The 22,704-nt window shown below is 40.4% G+C and overlaps 1 protein-coding gene across 5 annotated transcripts in view; it reads left to right on the forward strand.

Annotated features, from left to right (window-relative positions):
* Positions 1-22,704, forward strand: part of LOC126162612 (lysophosphatidylserine lipase ABHD12) — a 107,151-nt gene that overhangs the window by 57,714 nt on the left and 26,733 nt on the right. For all 5 annotated transcript variants that reach the window (XM_049919224.1, XM_049919225.1, XM_049919222.1 and 2 more), the window contains 4 exons: positions 13,660-13,856; positions 20,471-20,603; positions 20,740-20,857; positions 20,949-21,110. In XM_049919224.1, the coding sequence (XP_049775181.1) occupies positions 13,660-13,856; positions 20,471-20,603; positions 20,740-20,857; positions 20,949-21,110 (610 nt within the window). The remainder of the gene's footprint in view (positions 1-13,659; positions 13,857-20,470; positions 20,604-20,739; positions 20,858-20,948; positions 21,111-22,704) is intronic.

Below are 22,704 nucleotides of genomic sequence, written 5' to 3' on the forward strand. Positions count from 1 at the left end.
GACAAAATTTTTGATCACCTACTAAGTACCATCACATCTGCATACAGTATCTGCTGGAAGAGTGTACTTCAGTTCTTGCTCATGCCAGCAGACAGAAGTAGTTGTTACCGTGGCCATATGAATAATGTGTATAAGGTCCAGGGAAGTACTTTTTTTTTATGGGACCAGAGGATAGGAAATGGTTGAGGGATTTATACTATATTTCTTGTCATGAGTGCCATGTGTTTGCCCAATTGAAAACTAAAACTTACTTTCTATATAAATAATATTGTACAAAGAAATGTCTACAATGATAGAAAATACTGAATACTAGGTACTCATTATTGTCTTTAGATATATCTTGGCTTATAACAAGCAATGTTTTTACTATTCAGTGTTCTTTGTTATGTTTGACAAATTGGCTGTATTTTTCCAGAATGAGATTTTCACTCTGGAGCGGAGTGTGCGATGATATGAAACTTCCTGGCAGATTAAAACTGTGTGCCAGACTGAGACTCGAACTCAGGACCATTGCCTTTCGCAGGCAAGTGCTCACCATCTGAGCTATCCAAGTACGACTCTTGCCCCATCCTCACAGTATTATGAGACGAGGTACTGGTGGAAGTACAGCTGTGAGGATGGGGCGTGAGTCGTGCTTGGATAGCTCAGATGGTAAGCACTTGACTGCGAAAGGCAAAGGTCCCAAGTTAAAGTGTTTGTCCTGCACACGGTTTTAATCTGCCTGGATGTATTTATGTTTGTCAGCTCATGTCACTTACAATGCTTCAGTTAAGATACTTTGAGCTGCATTGCCCTCACGGTCAGTCTCCATGTTGCGCTGTGCCAGAAATGCCACGTAAGAGTGTCCACGTCTCTAGCCCTGATAAAACATTCAGGTGCGACCGCAACCCAGTACAAGAGGAAATATAGGAAAAAATGCAATAAATTGCTAATAATTCATGGAGAGGTGCACTAGATCTAACCTCTCAGAAGATAAGATTCTTTGAAACACTGTGTGAGCATTTCTGGAAATGATCATCACTCGTGTATCTGATGGTATTGTTAAAACAGCTTTCCAACACTGTAATATCATATTGATCCCATGAATCTTTTTGAGTTAAGCTCATAAATAATTTTAGAGATTAACAACACACCACCAATGAGTATATTGTACAAATTACCATCTATGAAAATTATACTTGAGTCATACTCTACCATGTAACCAGTTTCTCAGGTAATAACAACATTGCACTTGGCATTAAATTATTTCAGTTAATTAATCCCAGTTCTTAATTACAGCACTTGGACATTCCAAAATGTATAAAAGTTCTGTAATTAACTATTTTTGTAAAACAGTTGACATCTCAGGCGAAAGATGTATTGATACTATGGAAATAAACAACAGTTATTTACATCCTCTGATTAGCAATACCTTTGCTAATAAAGTTCAAATATAGCATTTTTTACTAAATCAGAATTCTTTTGTAAATAAATCTTTGCACATTGGTTTATAATTCTCAACAAAAATATTTTTTAACTGTAACTCCGATGTTACCTTTCAAGAAATTATGTAAATAGTAAACTTTGTGTTGTTAAACTTTGATAAAATACTTCCCTGCTTTCTTTTTAAAGACTCATCACTTATTCATATTATATCACTGACTTCAACATGCTTGCTCTACTTGTTATAAGTCAGATCACTAAACTTTCAACACTTTTTCCGCTTTTTGAAGTTCAAAGTTGGATTATTCTCCTTCACTTTATATGAAATAGTGGATAAAATGAGAATACGGGGACTTTGTTTTAATTTTAACAAACCAGTTTATTTTAGCTCTTTAAAATGATTCAGATCTTTACATAGTCAAATGTTGATGCGAGCGAGTGACCACAAATCTAATCCCTATGATGAACAAGATAAAATGTGCACACACGCGCACACACACACACACACACACACACACACACACACACACACACACAAAATAAAACCTTGTGGTGCGACTACCACTTTCCAGCTGATTAAAAAATTCAACCACTTCAGATACACATACCCACTACAAATCTTACTGAATGTGGCCCATAACTTATAACTAGAATAATGGTAGCAGTTGGATTTTCTATCTCCAAATGGTTCATCTAGGGCAAGGGATCTCTATAATTGTGACACTAACAGTGAGAATGGACTAAATACACTGGTAATAATAGTTCACTTTCAGTCCGTTTTTTCTTGTGCTTGATCCTGCAACCAAGAAAAACTTGAATGACACTCAATTACTAAATACTCAACAGTGTGCCACAAGTTACTACCTTGCAGTAACACTATCCTCCACAAATCTACACAAATAGCTAATGCTCAACTACCTTTGAGTGTGCTTATCCCAAAATTTCCAAACTATACGCAATACCCCAGTCTTTTGGCGTGTACAACGGACTATCACAGGCAACAAAACCGGTCCCCATCAGACACAATTACGGACATTAAAATCTCTATTGTTGTACCTACAATGTACAATTACTAATCTTCGAACTAACACAGCGTGCCAGCAATGCTACACTAAGCCTGTCACTCAAAAATCGCTTGACCACAGGTCAAGTACAAAATAAAATAAGGAACTACTTCCAAATAAAACAAGCCACACTGTTCTACTAATTGTGCCGTAGTATTGTTTTGCATTATCTAACTTGCATTTAAAAATATAAATCCAATCAATACGAGCTTCTGAAATGTTTCGAACAAAATTCATGAAAAACCATCAACTGTCTTTGATAATCAATGCCAAATTCTTCTAGCAAAGTATCAATTGCGACACGTGTAAACGTGTCTCGACCCATGTGCAGTAACACAACAATCATCTACGACTCAAACTCACGTATTCTTCAGCTCCTCAATAGTGGCTGACTACTTCTTTCCACAAGACCGTAGCTGAAACATAAGTCTAGACAAATGTAGGGTGTTACTATTATTCTGTAACGATCAATATATAATTTCTTGCGGGTGTTGTTTTGTTGTATAGCAGCCAGCTCACCCAGGATGATCTGTGGCGCGAGTGACTACCATCAACTATCACCGCATAGATCGTCTTTGCCACTTCTGTGTGAAGACTTGTACAGCTGATTACAGTACTGGTTTTTCTAGAAAATATACAGGGTTATTCCCGGAGATCTGAAAATATTTTAATATGTTATTCTACAAGTAAAATGAAAGAAACATAGGTCCGCAAATGTTCAGTTATGAAGTTATGGCTAATAAAAGATTTTGCCTGAAATTTAGCAACTTTGATAATATGAAGTCATCACAAAACTGTACAAGGTTAAAGTAAAGCACGACTTGCATTGATTTTCTTGTTATTGGTCCAATGAATCTAATAAAACATGTCCCAGATGTGTATCTGCAGTAGTTTTCCAGAACATCCAGACAAGCAAGGATTATTATACAAGTAAATTTGTTTGCTTTCCATTAAGAATGTAGAAACGTTTACATCGTCATTGACAACTGTTCGTGATTTGTTTCAGTCATTTCATAACCTTGAAATGAGTTTGTTTTCTGTATTGTTCAGTGCAAGAATGTAACAACAACAGTGTATTTAAGTGAAACCATATAGTAACTGTTGTAGTTTGTAGATTATTTATGAAATAGGGATGCCTTTCAAATTTATGACAGAGGAATATGTCAATATGGTATTTATTTACGGCAAATGTGATGGTAATGCTATGGCCACAGTTAACAAATATCGCATACGTTATCCAACTCGGAGGATTCCGCATGCACGAACCATTAGTGGTGTATTTTGAATGTTACGGGGGACAGGTTTTCTACCTAGCGTTCATAATCAGTACGAGTGTTTGATTCGTGATTAGGACAATGATGATGATATGGATGCTGTTCAACGAAGTACGAGTACCAGCACATGACGTGTCTCTCAACGATTAGGCATTTCACAATCTAAGGTATGGCCTACACTGAAGTACAATAATACGTATCCTTACCATAAACAAAAAGTGCATTATTTACATCCGGGAGATCCTGCCCTTCGCTTAGAGTTGTGCACGTGGTTAAATAATAGTCAGCAGGTACACAAATACATTTTATTTACTGATGAGGCTCAGTTTACTCAGGATGGTATAACATTACATAACGAGTGCAAATGGTCTTGAAGAAAACCCACATGCAACAGTGCAACGCAATTTCCAGCAGCGATTTAGCATAAATGTGTGGTGTAGTATAATCAGCGCACGCTTCGTTGGACCATTCGTTTTCCCAGGACGTCTAACTGGTGAGAAGAACTTACAGTTCCTTCAAGAAGAAATGGCCCACTTGCTCGAAGATGTTCCATTTGCTACACAATTGCAAGTGTATTTTCAACATGGTGGCATGCCTCCACATTTCACCAATGCTGTTACTACACATTTAAATAAACATTTTTCCCAGAAATGGATTGATTGTGGTGCTACACATCTGTGGCCACCCAGATCACCTGATTTAACACCAATGGATTTTTATGTATGGGGATGGATGAAAGACGTAATTAATGACGACAAAATCAATACATGTGAGGAATTACCTGCTCACATTATGAATGCAATAGACGAAATTAGGAACAACCCTGTAAAATTGAAACGAGCAACAAAATCTGTTCATACACGTGCAGCTAAATGCATTGAACTTGGTGGAGACATTTTTGAACATTTATTGTTCATGTATTGTGAAATTGTATGTGCGCTGTATAACCTCCTTAACACTGAGCTTTTTTTTCCAGTTTAACCTGAATTCACATGTGCTACGATAGTAATAAAAGCAGATTATCTGACACATTCATACAGTTAACGTCATTACTATAATTTTTCCAAATTTAAATTCTCTACAACTTTTGTTGAAAACTTTGTGCAATTGTCTGGAATGTAAAAAACACATTGGGCCAAGTAGTTAATAAATTAAAAATTTTACGAAATTACTTCTTTGCTTCTCAAGATGTTCTGGAAAAGTACTGCATATACATGCCTGGGAAATGTTTTATTAGATTCACCAGACCAGTAACAACAAAACAAATGGAAATTGTGCTTTACTTTAACCTCATACAGTTTTGCAATGGCTTCATATTAGCAAAGTTGTTAAATTTCAAGCAAAATCTTTTATTAACCATAACTTTGTAACTAAAAATTTGTGGATATATGTTTATATGAACTTTTTTTTCTTTAGTTTTACTTGTAGAACAACATAACAAAATATTTGCATATCTTCATGAATCACCCTGTATACACACACTGACTTTACGTGAAAGAAATAGTCAGCTTGTAAAGTTTCCAATCGTTCTTTTGCACCCATTTTCCCCCCATAAGTCTGCTACATCTACATCTACATTAATACTCGGCAAGCCACTCAACGGTGTGTGGCGGAGGGCACTTTACATGCCACTGTCATTACCTCCCTTTCCTATTCCAGTCGTGTATGGAAGAACGACTAACAGAAAGCCTCTCTAATTTTACATTCGTGATCAACTCGGGAGGTATAAGTAGGGGGAAGCAATATATTCAATACCTCATCCAGAAACGCACCCTCTCGAAACCTGGACAGCAAGCTACACTGCGATGCAGAGTGCCTCTCTTGCAGAGTCTGCCACTTGAGTTTGCTAAACATATCCGTAATGCTATCACGCTTATCTCTATCTCCTGTCAACCCAACCTGGTACAGATCCCACACTGATGAACAGTACTCAAGTATAGGTCGAACGAGTGTTTTGTAAGCCACCTCCTTTGTTGATGGACTACATTTTCAAAGGACTCTCCCAATGAATCTCAACCTGGCATCCGCCTTACGAACAATTAATTTTATGTGATAATTCCACTTCAAATTGTTCCGTACGCATACTCCCAGATATTTTACAGAAGTAACTGCTACCAGTGTTTGTTCCGCTATCATATAATCATACAAGAAAGGATCCTTCTTTCTATGTATTCGCAATACATCACATTTGTCTATGTTAAGGGTCAGTTGCCACTCCCTGCACCAAATGCCTATCCGCTGCAGATCTTCCTGCATTTCACTGCAATTTTCTAATGCTGCAACTTCTCTGTATACTACAGCATCATCCGTGAAAAGCCGCATGGAATTTCAGACACTATCTACTAGGTCATTTATATATATTGTGAAAAGCAATGGTCCCATAACACTCCCCTGTGGCACGCCAGAGGTTACTTTAACGTCTGTAGACGTCTCTCCATTGAGAACAACATGCTGTGTTCTGTTTGCTAAAAACTCTTCAATCCAGCTACACAGCTGGTCTGATATTCTGTAGGCTCTTACTTTGTTTATCAGGTGACAGTGCGGAACTGTATCGAACGCCTTCCGAAAGTCAAGGAAAATGGCATCTACCTAATATTTTCTGGGTCTCATGAATAAATAAAGCGAGTTGGGTCTCAGACGATCGCTGTTTCCAGAATCCATGTTGATTCCTACAGAGTAAATTCTGGGTTTCCAGAAATGACATGATACGTGAGCAAAAAAACATGTTCTAAAATTCTACAACAGATCGATGTCAGAGATATAGGCCTATAGTTTTGTGCATCTGCTCGACGACCCTTCTTGAAGACTGGGACTACCTGTGTTTTTTTCCAATCATTTGGAACCTTCTGTTCCTCTATAGACTTGCAGTACACGGCTGTTAGAAGGGGGGCAAGTACTTTCATGTACTCTGTGCAGAATCGAATTAGTAGATTTGGGGCAGGCCTAAGTGTTTAAATAAGAGTTGGAGGTCGTATAGGACTTCTGAGATGGAGTCGGACAATTAGTGGGTGCCTTCTGTCAGGAAGTCAGTACGATTTGTCAAGGCAGTGGTGGAGCCGTTGTCTGCAGTGAGGCTCATTAAATCAGGGTCTGTCTTGATGTTGTGGCTGTTTCTTTTGTTGTGAGGTTTGTGTGCTTGAGAAGTGACCTGTGGAAGTAAGGAATTCTTGGAATGTAATCGGGGTGGTTAGAAGGAGAGGGGGAGGCTCCTGGATGGATGGTGGTATGGATTGGGAGAAGCAAGGTTCAATGTTGGGATTAGTTTTGTTTTTGTTGGAGGGATTGGTAGCAAAGAAGTGTTTCCACTGTAGGGATCAGGAGAAGCAGAGTAGGTCTGTGATGAGTCCAGCATGCTAAAACTCGGATGTAGGTCTGAAAGTGAGACCTTTGGATGTGATTGAAATTTCTATAGCATTGAGGTTTTTGGTAAATAGGTTTTTTTAATTGAATTTCTTGGACTTTAGCTTATGTCATACTTATTTAAAATTAGTGTTGAATATTTTTTATTCCCCCATGAACCATGGACCTTGCCGTAATGGGGTGGCTTGCATGCCTCAGCAATACAGATTATTGTACCGTAGGTACAATCATAGCAGAGGCCAGACAAATGGGTGGTTCCTGTAGAAGGGAGCAGCCTTTTCAGTAATTGCTGGGACAAAAGCCTGGGTGATTGACTGATCTGACCTTGGAACATAAAACATCATGGCCTTGCTGTGTTGATATTGCAAGTATTTCAAAGCAAGGGGAAAGTACAGCTGTTATTTTTCCTGTGTACATACAGCTTTTCTGAATTGTTAAATGATGATGGCAAGCTCTTGGGTAAAATATTCAGGAGGTAAAATAGTTCCCCATTTGGATCTCTGGGTGGGGCCTATTCAGGAGGCTTTCATCATCAGGAAAACAAAGCTGGCACTCTAGGGGTTGGTTCCTCTGAAAGGGCACGGCCGACTTCCATCCCCATCCTTCCTTAATCCGATGAGACCGATGACCACGCTGTCTGGTCTCCTTCCCCAAAACAACCAATCATTTCTAGGGGTTGGATATGGAATGTTAGATGCGGTAATCAGGCAGGAAAAAATTAGAAAACTTCAGAAGGGAAATGTGTAGGTTGAAGTTAGATATAGTGAGAATTAGTGAATTTGGTGGCAGGATGGTGGTTCGTGGTGTGGGTTCCTGTAGTCATGTCCTAGTTCATGAACCACGGGCAACGTATGAGTGGCCAAGTAAGTGGTCCTGACAGTCGGGACAGCAGTTACTTTGGAATAAGGCTGGGCATCTCGGACATATTCTGAGTCGTGGTCACCTTTGTGCTCATACGGCAAAGACTACCAAATCCACCGGTTAGTCCCTCAGCCGTTAGGGGTAAAACCCAATGGGACTCGGGGCAAGTAAGGCTAGCAACCTGCTTCCCTGGTACTTTAAATATGATGCTGGCAACAATCAGAGCAAAATGCCTCAGACCTTTGGAGGTGACGGAGTCCCACCTCTAACTGACAAACCAGGGACTCCTAAGATACAACTTGGCAAACAAATGGTAATGAGATGGGGAGCTATTAATATCAATGGGGGCTACTCTGGGAAGAAGGTAGAGCTGGCAGAGGCTGCTAGTAAGATGGGGCTGGACGTTTTAGCTGTTAGTGACATTCGGGTAAGGGGTGAGAAAGAAGAGGAAGTGGGAGAATACAAGGTCTACCTGTCAGGAGTCAAAGCAGGAATAGCACAATGGGGTGTATGGCTTTACATCAGGAAAGAAATGGAACCCAGCATAGTTGCAATAAGGTATGTAAACGAACGACTGATGTGGATAGATTTGACAGTGTCTAGCAAGAAAATTAGGATTGTGTCAGTATATTCGCATTGTGAAGGGACAGATCAAGATAAGATGGATAGTTTCTATGAGGCACTCAGTGATGTAGTTGTTAGAGTAAAGGACAAGGACAGTGTTCTGCTCATGGGTGATTTTAACGCCAGGATTGGAAATCGAACAGAAGAGTATGAAAAGGTTATGGGTAAATTTGGAGAGGATATGGAGGCCAACAGGAACGGGAAACAACTCTTGGATTTCTGTGCCAGTATGGGCTTAGTAATCACAAACTCCTTTTTTAAACATAAGAACATTCACTGGTATACTTGGGAAGGCAGGGGAACCAGATCTGTCATTGACTATATAATAACAGATCAGGAGTTCAGGAAGGCTGTGAGGGACACACGTGTATTCAGGGGATTCTTTGATGACACTGATCATTATTTAATCTGCAGTGAAATTGGGATTGTGAGGCCGAAAGTGCAGGAGGTCAGGTCCATATGTAGGAGAATAATCAGGCACAAGTACATAACAGCGATCTTAGGAAGATACCAGTTAGTTGAATGTAGTCAATTACAGTCATTGGAAAAGGAATGGACAAGGTACAGGGACACAGTACTAGAATTGGCTAAAAAATGTCTTGGAACAGTTGTGTGTAAAAGTAGGATGAAGCAAACAGCTTGGTGGAATGATACAGTCAAGGCAGCCTGTAAAAGGAAAAAGAAGGTGTATCAAAAATGGCTACATACCAGAACCCAGGTAGACAGAGAAAGTTATGTTGAAGAAAGAAACAAAGCCAAACAGATAATTGCAGCATCCAGGAAGAAATCGTGGGAAGGCTTTAGAAGCAGGTTGGAGACTATGGGTCAAGCTGCTGAGAAACTATTCTGGAGTGTAATTAGCAGTCTTCGAAAGGGAGGTAAGAAGGAATGACAAGTATTTTGGACAGGTCAGGAAAACTGCTGGTGAATCCTGTGGATGCCTTGGGCAGATGGAGGGAATATTTTGAAGAGTTGCTCAATGTAGGTGAAAATGCAATCAGTAATGTTTCAGATTTCGAGGTAGAATGGGATAGGAATGATGATGGAAATAGGATCACATTTGAGGCAGTGGAAAAAATGGTCAATAGACTGCAGTGCAATAAAGCGGCTGGGGTGGATGAAATTAAGTCGGAACTCATCAAATACAGTGGAATGTCAGGTCTTAAATGGCTACACAGGATAATTGAAATGGCCTGGGAGTTGGGACAGGTTCCATCAGACTGGACAAAAGCAGTAATCACACCAATCTTTAAACATGGATACAGAAAAGATTGTAACAACTACAGAGGTATCTCTTTAATCAGCGTTGTGGGTAAAATCTTCTCAGGTATTGTTGAAAGGAAAGTGCGAGTATTACTTGAGGACCAATTGGATGAAAATCAGTGTGGGTTTAGGCCTCTTAGAGGTTGTCAGGACCAGATCTTTAGCTTACGGCAAATAATGGAGAAGTGTTATGAGTGGAACAGGGAATTGTATCTATGCTTTATAGAGCTAGAAAAGGCATATGACCGGGTTCCTAGGAGGAAGTTATTGTCTGTTCTACAAGATTATGGAATAGGAGGCAAACTTTTGCAAGCAATTAAAGGTCTTTACATGGATAGTCAGGCAGCAGTTAGAGTTGACGGTAAATTGAGTTCATGGTTCAGAGTAGTTTCAGGGGTAAGACAAGGCTGCAACCTGTCTCCACTGTTGTTCATATTATTTATGGATCATATGTTGAAAACAATAGACTGGCTGGGTGAGATTAAGATATGTGAACACAAAATAAGCAGTCTTGCATATGCGGATGACTTAGTTGTGATGGCAGATTCGATTGAAAGTTTGCAAAGTACTATTTCAGAGCTAGATCAGAAATGTAAGGACTATGCTATGAAGATTAGCATCTCCAAAACGAAAGTAATGTCAGTGGGAAAGAAATATAAACGGATTGAATGCCAAATAGGAGGAAGAAAGTTAGAACAGGTGGACGGTTTCAAGTACTTAGGATGCATATTCTCACAGGATGGCAACATAGTGAAAGAACTGGAAGCGAGGTGTAGCAAAGCTAATGCAGTGAGTGCTCAGCTACGATCTACTCTCTTCTGCAAGAAGGAAGTCAGTACCAAGACTAAGTTATCTGTGCACCGCTCAATCTTTCGACCAACTTTGTTGTATGGGAGCGAAAGCTGGTTAGGTGAGTACAGGGTTATAATTACAAAATGAAAAAGGGTCAATGAATAAGAAAATAGGAATGCGGGTCAGCTAATATGAGCAGCAAAGTGAATGCATTATCATAGCCAAGATAGACACAAAGCAAACGCCTACCATAGTACTACACGTATTATGTCAACTAGCTCTGCATATTATGAAGAGATGCAAGAAAAATATGAGGATATAAGAAATTATTTAGATAGTTAAGGGGGATAAAAATGTCATTGTTAGGATTGTAGGAGAAGGAAGAGAAGAAAAAAAGTAGGTGAATATGGACTGGCGAAAAGGGAGGAAAGAGGTAGCTGCTTGGTAATGTTTTGCACTGAGCATAATTTAAAAAGCTGAAAAAATGCTCGTGTCAGAATACAAGAAAGGTGAATATGCTCATCTTTAAAAGACTCTGAAAGAAAAGTGGGAAACCACCTGTATCAGTCCTCATTCTGCTTTCCTCACCAGAAATTATGGGGTGCAAACAAATTCACAGTCGTTTTATGCAGAACATTCTAAATCCTTTTGCTCAGTTCCTTTTTGTAGGGAAGCCTCCATATTGGTTATGTCATCTCTCCCTCTCCCTCTCCCTCTCCCTCTCCCTCTCCCTCTCCCTCTCCCTCTCCCTCTCCCTCTCCCTCTCCCTCTCCCTCTCCCTCTCCCTCTCCCTCTCCCTCTCCCTCTCCCTCTCCCTCTCCCTCTCCCTCTCCCTCTCCCTCTCCCTCTCCCTCTCCCTCTCCCTCTCCCTCTCCCTCTCCCTCTCCCTCTCCCTCTCCCTCTCCCCCTCCCCCCTTCCCTCTCTCCCCCTCTAACATTGTGTATATATGTCTCTCTCCCATTGCCTCTTTTTTTTCCCCATTGGTACTTTCTCCTGTCTCTCTCTCTCCCAGTCTCACTGTCTTCATCCCTTTCTCTCACTCTTTCTCACCACAGTCACCTTTTCTGCCACTTTCACTGCCTCCCTCCCCCTCTGCTATTGCCTTTGTCCCATTCTTTTTTCACCCATTGCCACTGTCTCCTTGTTTCTCAGTTAGAGTCTGCTGTCTTTCTCTTCAGCCACTATTGTTTCCTCTCCACAGAAGTCCTTGGGGATGATTTGCTCTTTGTTTTGATCTCTAGACTGGGAAAGTTCAACAAGTGGATCTAGGGGATGGGGGAAGTGAGAAAATTTTCTTATGTTGAGGTTCACTGATCGGGGGAAATACTGTCTCCTCTCTCCTTTGCTTCCACTGTTACTATCTCCCTCCCTCCCTCCCTCCAAATTTTTGTGACTGAGAATTGAGGCAGCTGGTTCCCACTTTCGTCAGTTCCCCCCCCCCCCCCCCCCCCCCCCCCCTCTCCATAGAAGAACATATTTGCCTTTCTTGTGCTCCAACAGGAGCCTTTTTCAGCTGGTTTGCTTCTTTTCCCTATGCTACCTCTGGATCAAGAGGTCCCGTGTTCGATTCCCAGCCGGGTTGGGGATTTTCATTGCCCAGGTATGGGTCGTTTATGTTGACATCATCATTCAGTTTTCATTCACAAAAATGGCTAAATTGGTCTGTGTAAAGATTGGGAATGTGTAAGGGCACTGATGACTGTGCGGTTGAGTGCCCCACAAACCAAACCATCATCATAATCATCATCATCATCATCATCATCTTGCAGGAGGGTTAGTTGTTTATACTTGTAAAATGAATTCTGTAGGCCATAAAGTTTTGACAGTTTATTTATATACTTATATTCATTTCCATACTTTTGACACATACAAACAACAGATAAGTATGCATAATATAAGATTAACACAGAATCATCTCCCACCCATTACAAGTCTTACACTACTGTACATAAAAATGCGTAGCATTTTTAGGCTATCCTACGGCTTACCAAAAACACTATGTTTAATGTGCAAGTACAAAGAATTTTGTATGACAAAATAATTTTTTGTACAGTGCTTACACCACCAGATGACATCATCAAATAATTTCCAGTTCAAGACAGCCTGTATAGACACGAATTGTCCATTATACAGAGACAAAGTTTTATTGATGGAAAAAATAGCAATTAAAAACATAGTGTGGTGACCTCAGAACCCTTCCAATAGCCCCTAAACGCTTGCCGTGTATTAACTATGTCAGTTGAAACTACATTTAAACTCAGACCAGATATTACATTCATATTTTACGTGCATGCTGTACTCTTAACTTTTAACCTGTGGATCTCAACACCAGATAATGATACCAAAAAATGTTTCAAAATACCATGAGATCATCATCTAAAGAAATTTCAACAATACGCCATGAATAAAAATTATATACGTAGTCATCAAAATTATATACGTGGTCATCCCCACAGTCAGTACTTTTGGTGTCCAAAAATTGTGATTTCTCAGAGTGTTTTCAGGAACAGGCCATAAGCAAATGGTGCTTTCAGAAGCCACCTAAGGCCCACCCTAGACCACAACTAATGCAAAGGAATCAACCAGTTTGCTTGGACTGGAAAAAGTGTATAATGTTTAAATTGTGACTTTATATTGTAATACAGCTAAAATTCTTTCTTCTGATAGGAATACAAATGGTCGCTAGGCCAAGGGCTATACAAAACGCTTGTCCTCTTATCTCTGTGATCAATGGAACCTGAGATAAGACCCCCTTAAAAATTTATTTTTTTACGTATGACTTTTTGGAATGTATTGGTACCATACACAGTCATGCAAAGACTGATCATCACTAATGCTCCATTTCTTTCCATACCATCTTGAAATGAACTTACTTTTGTGGAAGAAGAAGGGCAAGTTATGTACATAGTGATGTTAGTAACAACAGACAAAATTCAATTTCCTTAGCGGTAATAAGAAGTCACTGTCAACAGTTATAGAATGTCTGGTCTCTTTTCAGGCATACATTACCCAAATCTCTCATCAATGAATCAAAAACTGCTGATGACGAGTTTTTTGAGAAGTCACTGACACGTGGTGAGCCAATCATACTGTACATGCATGGAAATTCTGGGTCCAGAGCAAGTCCACATCGTGTTGAGCTGTACAAGATGCTGAGGAACCTTAATTATCATGTTATTAGTTTTGACTACAGAAGTAAGTATCGTTTAGTAGATTTCATTTACAGATCTTGATGACTTAAGTTAATGCAACAAAAGATTTTACAATTGTACCACTTATTTATTTAAATAGTTTATACAATTAATTCTTCCCTTGTAGTGGCTTATTAGAATCACTGGAAACTAACTTTTTTTATAGTTTGGCCATTACCTGAAGTACTGTTTTAGGATTTTTTTCCTGACGCAGTTTGTGTTTTCTCTACTCTGAAACATTGTGTGTGAAATAATGCAAAGTTCAGCTGTGGTCCAGATTCCGTGTTTCAATTGTTTGTTCCCACAATGAGATGGATTAAGTAGTTCATTCTAAAACAACATAAAAGCTTAAACTTCCTACCAGACGAAGACTGTGTGCTGGACTGGGATACAAATCGGAACTTTGCTTTTTGAGGGATAGTACTCTGCCGACTGAGCTTGCCAAGCATGACTCACTCTCATAGCTTTGCGTCCACCAGCCTCTCCAACCTTAGCAGAAGTTCTGCTGCACACCTCATGGGACTACCACTCTTAGAAGAAATGATAATGCAGGGGAATGACTTAATCATAGCCTAGGACATGTTCCAGAGTTGCTCCATATGGTGCAGGCGCTCGCAGACATCCCTCACCTGCCCATGGACAGCTGCATCCTGGCTGCATGACTTCCTGTGTGGTAGCCGTTTGCCTGCCCCTGCCCTCTTGTGCCTGTGGGTGCCCAGTTGCCTGCTGGCAGGCACTCTTGATGGAACAGCCTTGCATAGGGAATTGCTTCCAGGCTGAAATTTGGATGGTAGGACAAGAGATACTGGTGAAATAAAGATGTGAGGGCAAGTTATCCTGCTTGGATAACTCAGATGGTGATGCAATTGGACTTGGATTTGAGTCTTGGTCCAGCATACAATTTTAATCTTCTTGGAAGTTCAAATCAATGCACATTCCACTGCAGGGTGGAAATTCATTTCAGAAACTTGAGAGAGAGATGGGTAGAGAGAAATGTTGTGTCTGTTGCACACCACACCTGCTTCAGGTGACATAGTCATTAACTTGATGTAATATAAGCATTGCTGAACAGTATAGGAACAATGCTGGACACAAATTTTGTATGAAACTTGCATGAATAAGTGCAACACTTTCGAGTGGGGTAGGGAGGGAAAATGGAGGGGATAGCAGGGTACAGGCAGGAGAAGAGGAATCAGCCCTCCCTGGCAGAGTTTGCAGGGATGAGAGGTAACAAGACAGGGCTGCCAAGAGCAGTGTCAGGAGGCTGTGGAGGAGGAAGAAGGGTCAAAATGAAGAGTGGAAAAGAAAGGAGCAGAGAAGGGAAAAAGACTGCTGAGTGCACAAGCAGAGAGCAGCACACAGTGAGGGCGATGTAAGGCAAATTATGAGGAGGTGGCAGGATAGAGGAGGTGGAAACAGTTGGGTCAAGGGTGTGGGGATAGTAGGTTACTGTAGGGGGAGGCCGGGATGATTTTGGGAGTGGAGAATGTCTTGTAAGGATAACTCCCATGTGCACAGTTAAAAAAAGCTGGTGATGGAGTAGAGGATCCAGCTGGGTTGTGAAGCAGCTGTTGGAATCAAGCATGTTACACTCAGCTAAATGTTGTGCCACAGGGTTGGCAGAGGTTCTTAATGGTGAGGTCACAATTGGCGGAGGCCTTCCGCCAGGTAGTCACCACAATTTATGACGACAGTGGTGGAACCTTATTTTGCAGGTAAGTTGATTAGGTCAGGATCTGTTTTGAGACTGTGTATGGTTGTCCTGTCTTTTTCTGAAGGACTGATGTTCTTAGGAAGGGACCTGGGGAAGGATGGTGAGACCAAGTTGAAGGTAAGGCATTCCTGGAGGGTGACAAGGATCACCCCCTGAAAGAATTTCAGCCCTCATTGACCAACACTTCCAACTTCTTGCCCAAAATCTAGCCTCTTACATCAAAGATACCAACCACTACCTTCACCGACTCACCACAACGCCACACATTCACCTCCTGGATCTGTAACCGTAATTGTCGTTGCCGTTTTCCTAGACACTGACATCTTTCATGAACATGGTCTTGCCATTATTGAACACTACCTCTCCCAATGTAATTCAGACTCCAGATCCAATATCTAATTCCTCTTAACCAACTATATACTGACACAAAACTTACATTTCATTTGAAGGGGAGGTACACAAACAAATCTGCAGCAGGGCTATGGATACCCACATGGCACCCTTCTGAGCCAACCTGTTTACAGGATGCGTAGAGGAGACCTTCTTAGCCTCCCAAATTCCTGCTCTGTTTCAAATTTGTTGATGATCTCATCATTATCTGGACTCAGGGCCAAAGTGCCCGATCCTCATTCCCACACAAGCTCAACACCACCTCTTCGATCCACTTTACTTGGACCTCGTCGCCCATTGCCATCTTCCTGGACATCCACATGCTTCTGATGACTCCATACACACCTCTGTCCATGTTAATCCACCAACCACCAACAGTATCTGCATTTCGACATGTGCCATCCCTTCCACACCAAAAAAAAATGCATTCCGTAGGTACTGACCACCCAGGGGTAACATATCTGCAGTGACAGGAGCTCCTTTGCCCAGTATGCTGAAGCCTTCCAAAGACCTTCACGGGCAGGCACTGTCCTTCAGACCTAGTTTGCAAAAAGGTTTTCTTGCCATATCCCCATAGACCCCTCCAGTACCCCCACCACCCCTAAGAACCAGCTACAAAGCAGCATTCCCTTTATCACCCAATATCACTTCGGTCTGGGACTACTGAACCTCATCCTTTATCAGGGCTTTGATTATCTACGATTGTGCCTTGAAATTAAGGCTTCCTACCCAAGATCCTTCCCTCCCTTCCTAAAGTGGTGTTTTGTTCCCACACAACATCCTAGTCCATCCCAGTGCCACAGGGATCGTATCCCTGTGGAACAGCCAGGTGCGAGGCCTGCCCAATCCACCCAACCAGCACTTCCTAATCCAGTCCTGTCATAGGCTTATCCTACCCCATCAGAGGCCAGGCCACCTGTGAAAGCAACCATGTTATATACCAACTCTCTCCAGTCAGTGCTCAGCTTCTTATATTGGCGTGATACCAACCATCTGTCCACCAGGAAGAATGGCCACTGCCAAACTGGCCAAAAGTGAAGTGGACCACCTTTTGACACAATATGCAATTGAACAGAACAAGCTTGATTTCAATGGCTGCTTCACAACACGCACTGTTTGGATCCTCCCCTCCACCACCAGCTTTCCTGAACTGTGCAGATGGGAGCTGTCCTTAAAACACATTCTGCACTCCCAAAGCCATCCTGGCCTCAAAATACAGTAATATACTACCCCCACACCCTCCACCCAACTATTTGCACTCCCCAATTCCTATTACCTCCTCGCAAATTGCCTCCCCTCACCCTCATTGTATGTTGCTGTCTGCTGCGCACCCACAAGTTGTTTCACATTCTCTGGTCCTCTCTTTTTTGCTCTCCATCTCCCTTCCAGTCAACATCGTCAAAAGCTTTCTCTAAGTGTACAACTGCTAGAAACATAGGTTTGCCTTTCCTTAATCTATCTTCTAAGATAAGTCGTAGGATCAGTATTGCCTCACGTGTTCCAACATTTCTAACGAATCCAAACTGATCTTCTCCGAAGTTGGGCTCTACCAGTTCTTCCATTTGTCTGTAAAGAATTCATGTTCGTATTTTGCAGTGATGGCTTATTAAACTGATAGTTTGGTAATTTTCACATATGTCAACACCTGCTTTCTTTTGTATTGGAATTATTATATTCTTCTTGAAGTCTGAGTGTGTTTCACCTGTCTCATACATCTTGCTCACCAGATGGTAGAGTTTCGTCAGGGCTGACTCTCTCAAGGCTATCAGTAGTTCTAATGGAATGTTGTCTACTGCCAGGGCCTAGTTTTGACTTAGGTCTTTCAGTGCTCTGTCAAACTCTTCACGCAGTATCATATCTCCCATTTCATCTTCATCTACATCCTCTTCCATTTCCATAATATTGTCCTCAAGTACATCGCCCTTGTATAGACCCTCTACATACTCCTTCCACCTTTCTGCTGTCCCTTCTTTGCTTAGAACTGGGTTTCCATCAGAGCTCTTGATGTTCATACAAGTGGTTCTCTCTTCTCCAAAGGCCTCTTTAATTTTCCTCTAGGCAGTATCTATCTTACCCCTAGTAAGATAAGCCTCTACATCCTTACATTTGTCCTCTAGCCATCCCTGCTTAGCCATTTTGCACTTCCTGTCGATCTCATTTTTGAGATGTTTTTATTCCTTTTTGCCTGCTTCATTTACTACATTTTTATATTTTCTCCTTTCATCGATTAAATTCAATAATTCTTCTGTTACCCAAGGATTTCTACTAGCCCTCATCTTTTTACCTACTTGATCCTCTGCTGCCTTCACTACTTCATCCCTCAGAACTACCCATTCCTCTTCTACTGTATTTCTTTCCCCCATTCCTGTCAATTGTTGCCTTATGCTCTCCCTGAAACTCTGTACAACCTCTGGTTTAGTTAGTTTATCCAGGTCCCATCTCCTTAAATTCCCACCTTTTTGCAGTTTCTTCAGTTTTAATGTACAGTTCATAACCAATCAGAGTCCACATCTGCCCCTGGAAATGTCATACAATTTAAAACCTGGTTCCTAAATCTGTCTTCCCATTATTTAATCTGTCTGCTACCTTCTAGTATCTCTAGGATTCTTCCATGTATACAACCTTTTTTTATGATTCTTGAACCAAGTGTCAGCTATGATTAAGTTATGCTCTCTGCAAAATTCTACCAAGCAGCTTCCTCTTTCATTTCTTATCCCCATTCCATATTCACCTACTATGTTTCCTTCTCTTCCTTTTCCTACTATCGAATTCCAGTCACCAATGACTATTAAATTTTCGTCTCCCTTCACTATCTCAATATATTTTTTTCTTTTTTTTTTCTTTTATCTCATCATACATTTCATGAATCTCTTCGTCATCTGCAGAGCTAGTTGGCATATAAACTTGTACTACTGTGGTAGGTGTGGGCTTCGTGTTTCTCTTGGCCACAATAATCCATATTTGCTGTTTGTAGTAGCTCACCCATACTCCTATTTTTTTTTTTTTTTTATTCATTATTAAACCTACTCCTGCATTACCCCTATTTAATTTTGTATTTATAACCCTGTATTCACCTGAGCAGAAGTCTTGTTCCTCCTACCACCGAACTTCACTAATTCCCACTATATTTAACATCAACCTATCCATTTCCCTTTTTAAATATTCTAACATACCTGCCTGATTAAGGGATCTGTCATTCCACACTCCGATCTGTAGAACGCCACTTTTCTTTCTCCTGATTATGATGTCCTCCTGAGTAGTCCCCGCCTGGAGATCTGAATGGGGAGCTATTTTACCTCCAGAATATTTTCTCCAAGTGGATGCCATCATCATTTAACCATACAGTAAAGCTGCAAGCCCTCGGGAAAAATTATGGCTGTAGTTTTCCCTTGCTTTCAGCTGTTCGCAGTACCAACACGGCAAGGCCGTTTTGGTTAGTGTTACAAGGCCAGAGCAGTCAGTCATCCAGACTGTTGCGCTTGCAACTACTAAAAAGACTGCTGCCCCTCTTCAGGAACCACATGTTTGTCTGGCCTCTCAACATATACCCCCATTGTGGTTGCACCTACGGTACAGCTACCTGTATCGCTGAGGCACGCAAGCCTCCCCACCAACGGCAAGGTCCATGGTTCATGCGGGGAGGGAGTAGCGATCTCTCCTTTTCATAAAATAATGTTAAAGAATAGATTGTTAGATAGCATAACTAATGGGGGGATACTGAATAGAATTTGGGAGAAAAGAAATTTGTGGCGTAATGTTACTAAAAGGAGGTCAGGATACAATCTGAGACTTCAAGGAATTGTCACTTTAGTATTGGAGGGAAGAGTAGGGGTAAAAATTGTTGAGGGAGACAGAGAGATGCCTGCAGTAAGCTGGTTCAAACGGTTGTGAGTTGCAGTGGTTGTTTGTATATGAAGAGGCTAGGATAGAAATGCATTGAAAGCTATATCAAACCAGATTTAGGACCAGGACCACACCATCAACACAACAGATCATGTACTGCCTCCTTCCGCCACGCTTCCTCCTCTTGTCCCATGTGCGCATTCTCTCTCTCTCTCTCTCTCTCTCTAATTCTCAGCCATATGATGGTTGAAGGTGCAAGGCATTGTTTTCACAACACTCACAATTTGCTTTTACACTTCAACTGAAAATAGTTGTAAATTGAGCACATAAAATTCATGACCTTACCTATATGTTGTTATTCCCCTTCAGACTCTCCGTATCTTTGAAGCCAGCAAGTGTGTTATAAGATAAATTCTTTTACATCATCACTTGAATTTATGGGACTACATTGCGCTATTTTCCACAAAGTGAGTTAACATTATCTCAGCTGGAGTGTATTGTAATACAAAGCAATCTGTCAGTGACATAAAGTTCTCTCTAAATGAAAAAAGAATGGTAGCCTTGATGTGAATTATTTGGAAAGATCCTTCCTATTTCATCACAACATATTTGTGTGTCATATTCTGTGTCATTCAGATGTTGTTTACCGTCACACTTATTGTGATACACAGGTTATGCTGATTCAAGTCCTGTGTCACCATCGGAGACAGGTGTTGTGTCCGATGGAAAATTTATGTACAGATGGGTGGAGGAGCATGCCAAAGGATCTCCATTGTTCGTGTGGGGTCATTCTTTAGGAACAGGGTAACTACTTATTAATATGTTATTTTTATTATGAAACTATAGCTTTAAAAAGAAATGCTATTATGCCTTAATCATAGGACGTAATGGTAAGATGCCAGTGCTTATTTGTAAGAAATGTCTCCCATTTTTGTTTTAGAGTGTCATCACATGTGTTAGATCTGTTGGCACAAGAAGGAAAGAGTCCATCTGGACTTATCCTGGAATCTCCTTTCAATAATTTGAGAGATGAAATAAAGGAACATCCATTTGCAAGGGTAAAATTACAGATTTACATCAATTATTGATTACAGTTTTATATTTGAAGCCCTTCCATATATTTTGCTTAAATAAGAATCTCTGTTTCAGCTTTTCAACCAGTTACCATGGTTTGATTTCTTTTTCATTGATCCAATAGAGCAAAACGATCTGTTGTTTGCTTCGGATAAGCACTTGGTGAACGTTCATTGCCCTATTCTCATTCTGCATGCCCAGGATGATGTCGTTGTTCCCTTCATTCTGGGCCAAAGGGTTAGTATGTATGTCATATGTTAATTACAATAATGTATGCTAGGAATCAGAAAATGTGCCTTAATCATAATATTGTCTCATTTGTGATTTACCATGTTTCTAGCCAATAGCAGTAGTTACATGTTCTGATAAAATTTTTCAAATGGAATGTATTACTTGTCACTCAGTCATTCAAACATTTATTATTAAAAAGTAAAGTGAAGCGTTTGTTGATGTTAAACCTTTCTTTAGATTTTCCATGGGATTGGTTTTCCCCATAACATCTCATATTAATAGAATGTGACATACACTTAAATGTCACAAGCTGCTCATCACTACTTAATCTCAGTTTTTTTTGTACCATATGGAGATTGGTTTTCCTGGAGAAAACATGAATAGTGCATCAAAACCACGTTGCAATGTAAAAGTTTTGGTGTAATTGTAGGTCCAATAATGAAATATTTCAGAAATGCATTAATACTTCTTGACTTCTTCTACCTCGTCTGTGTTGAGATTACTTCCTTTCAAATACAACTAGTTCAGACTACCTGTCCAGCTGGTGCATTTTGTTTCCTCCTCCCCTTCTGGGTGATTCTTTTTCTTCTTCTTTTTCCAGACTGTGTACATTTAAAACATTGTTGTATCAGAAACATTGCATCACATGGTGACAGTTTTATTGTTGCAATTACAATATCATGGAATGGATAGTTGCTACTTACCATACAGTGGAGATGCCAAGTCACATACAAGCACAACAAAAAGACTGTCAAACAAAGCTTTCAGCCAAACAGGCCTGTGTGTGTGTGTGTGTGTGTGTGTGTGTGTGTGTGTGTGTGTGTGTACACACTTCTGATGAAGGTCTGTTTGTCTGAAAGCTTTGTTTGACAGTGTTTTTGTTGTGCCTATCTGCGACCCAGCATCTCTGCCATATGGTGAGTAGCAACTGTCCTTTTCATAATATTGCCAATATTCCATCCTGGATTTTCCAGTATTGGTGCAATGGCAGTATAAGTTATTTCAAAATGCATAAAATAATAAAAATGCATAAGTAGCCATATGTTGGAAGCATCAGACGATTGCATCAAAATCCTCATTTCATTTTAAGTTGCCTGTACTGGCGGAAACTTACAGACATAGCTCTTGCCTTAACAGAAGCAGAAGTTTCAGAAAATTAAATAATAAATAAGTAGCAGCAATTAACCCAGCTCAGAAAAGGTGAACAATAAAACCAACATCCTCCATTTTTTCCATTTCTAATCCTTGTCTACATATTATATTTTCCACTTTTACTCCTCCTCCCAGCACCAAACTATTATTGTGTGCTATAGCATACATCTCATTAACCTGTCCATTCTTCTACTAACAATTTTTCATATATTTATTTCCTAAGATATTTTTACTAGTAATTTTTCATTTTGTACTTATCTATATTTGTCCACTTAGTTTTTTACATTATTTCTGTACATTACATTTCAAATGCCTACAGTTTATTCTCCTTCTGATTTCCAATGGTCCACATTTCACTTTTATGTTATGCTATGCTCCAGATGCACAATTTTAGAAAGTTTTTCCTCATTTATGTATGAATATCTGAAACCAGTATAATTATATTAAT

This window comes from Schistocerca cancellata, chromosome 2 (assembly GCF_023864275.1).
Source record: "Schistocerca cancellata isolate TAMUIC-IGC-003103 chromosome 2, iqSchCanc2.1, whole genome shotgun sequence".
NCBI classification, from domain to species: domain Eukaryota; kingdom Metazoa; phylum Arthropoda; class Insecta; order Orthoptera; family Acrididae; genus Schistocerca; species Schistocerca cancellata.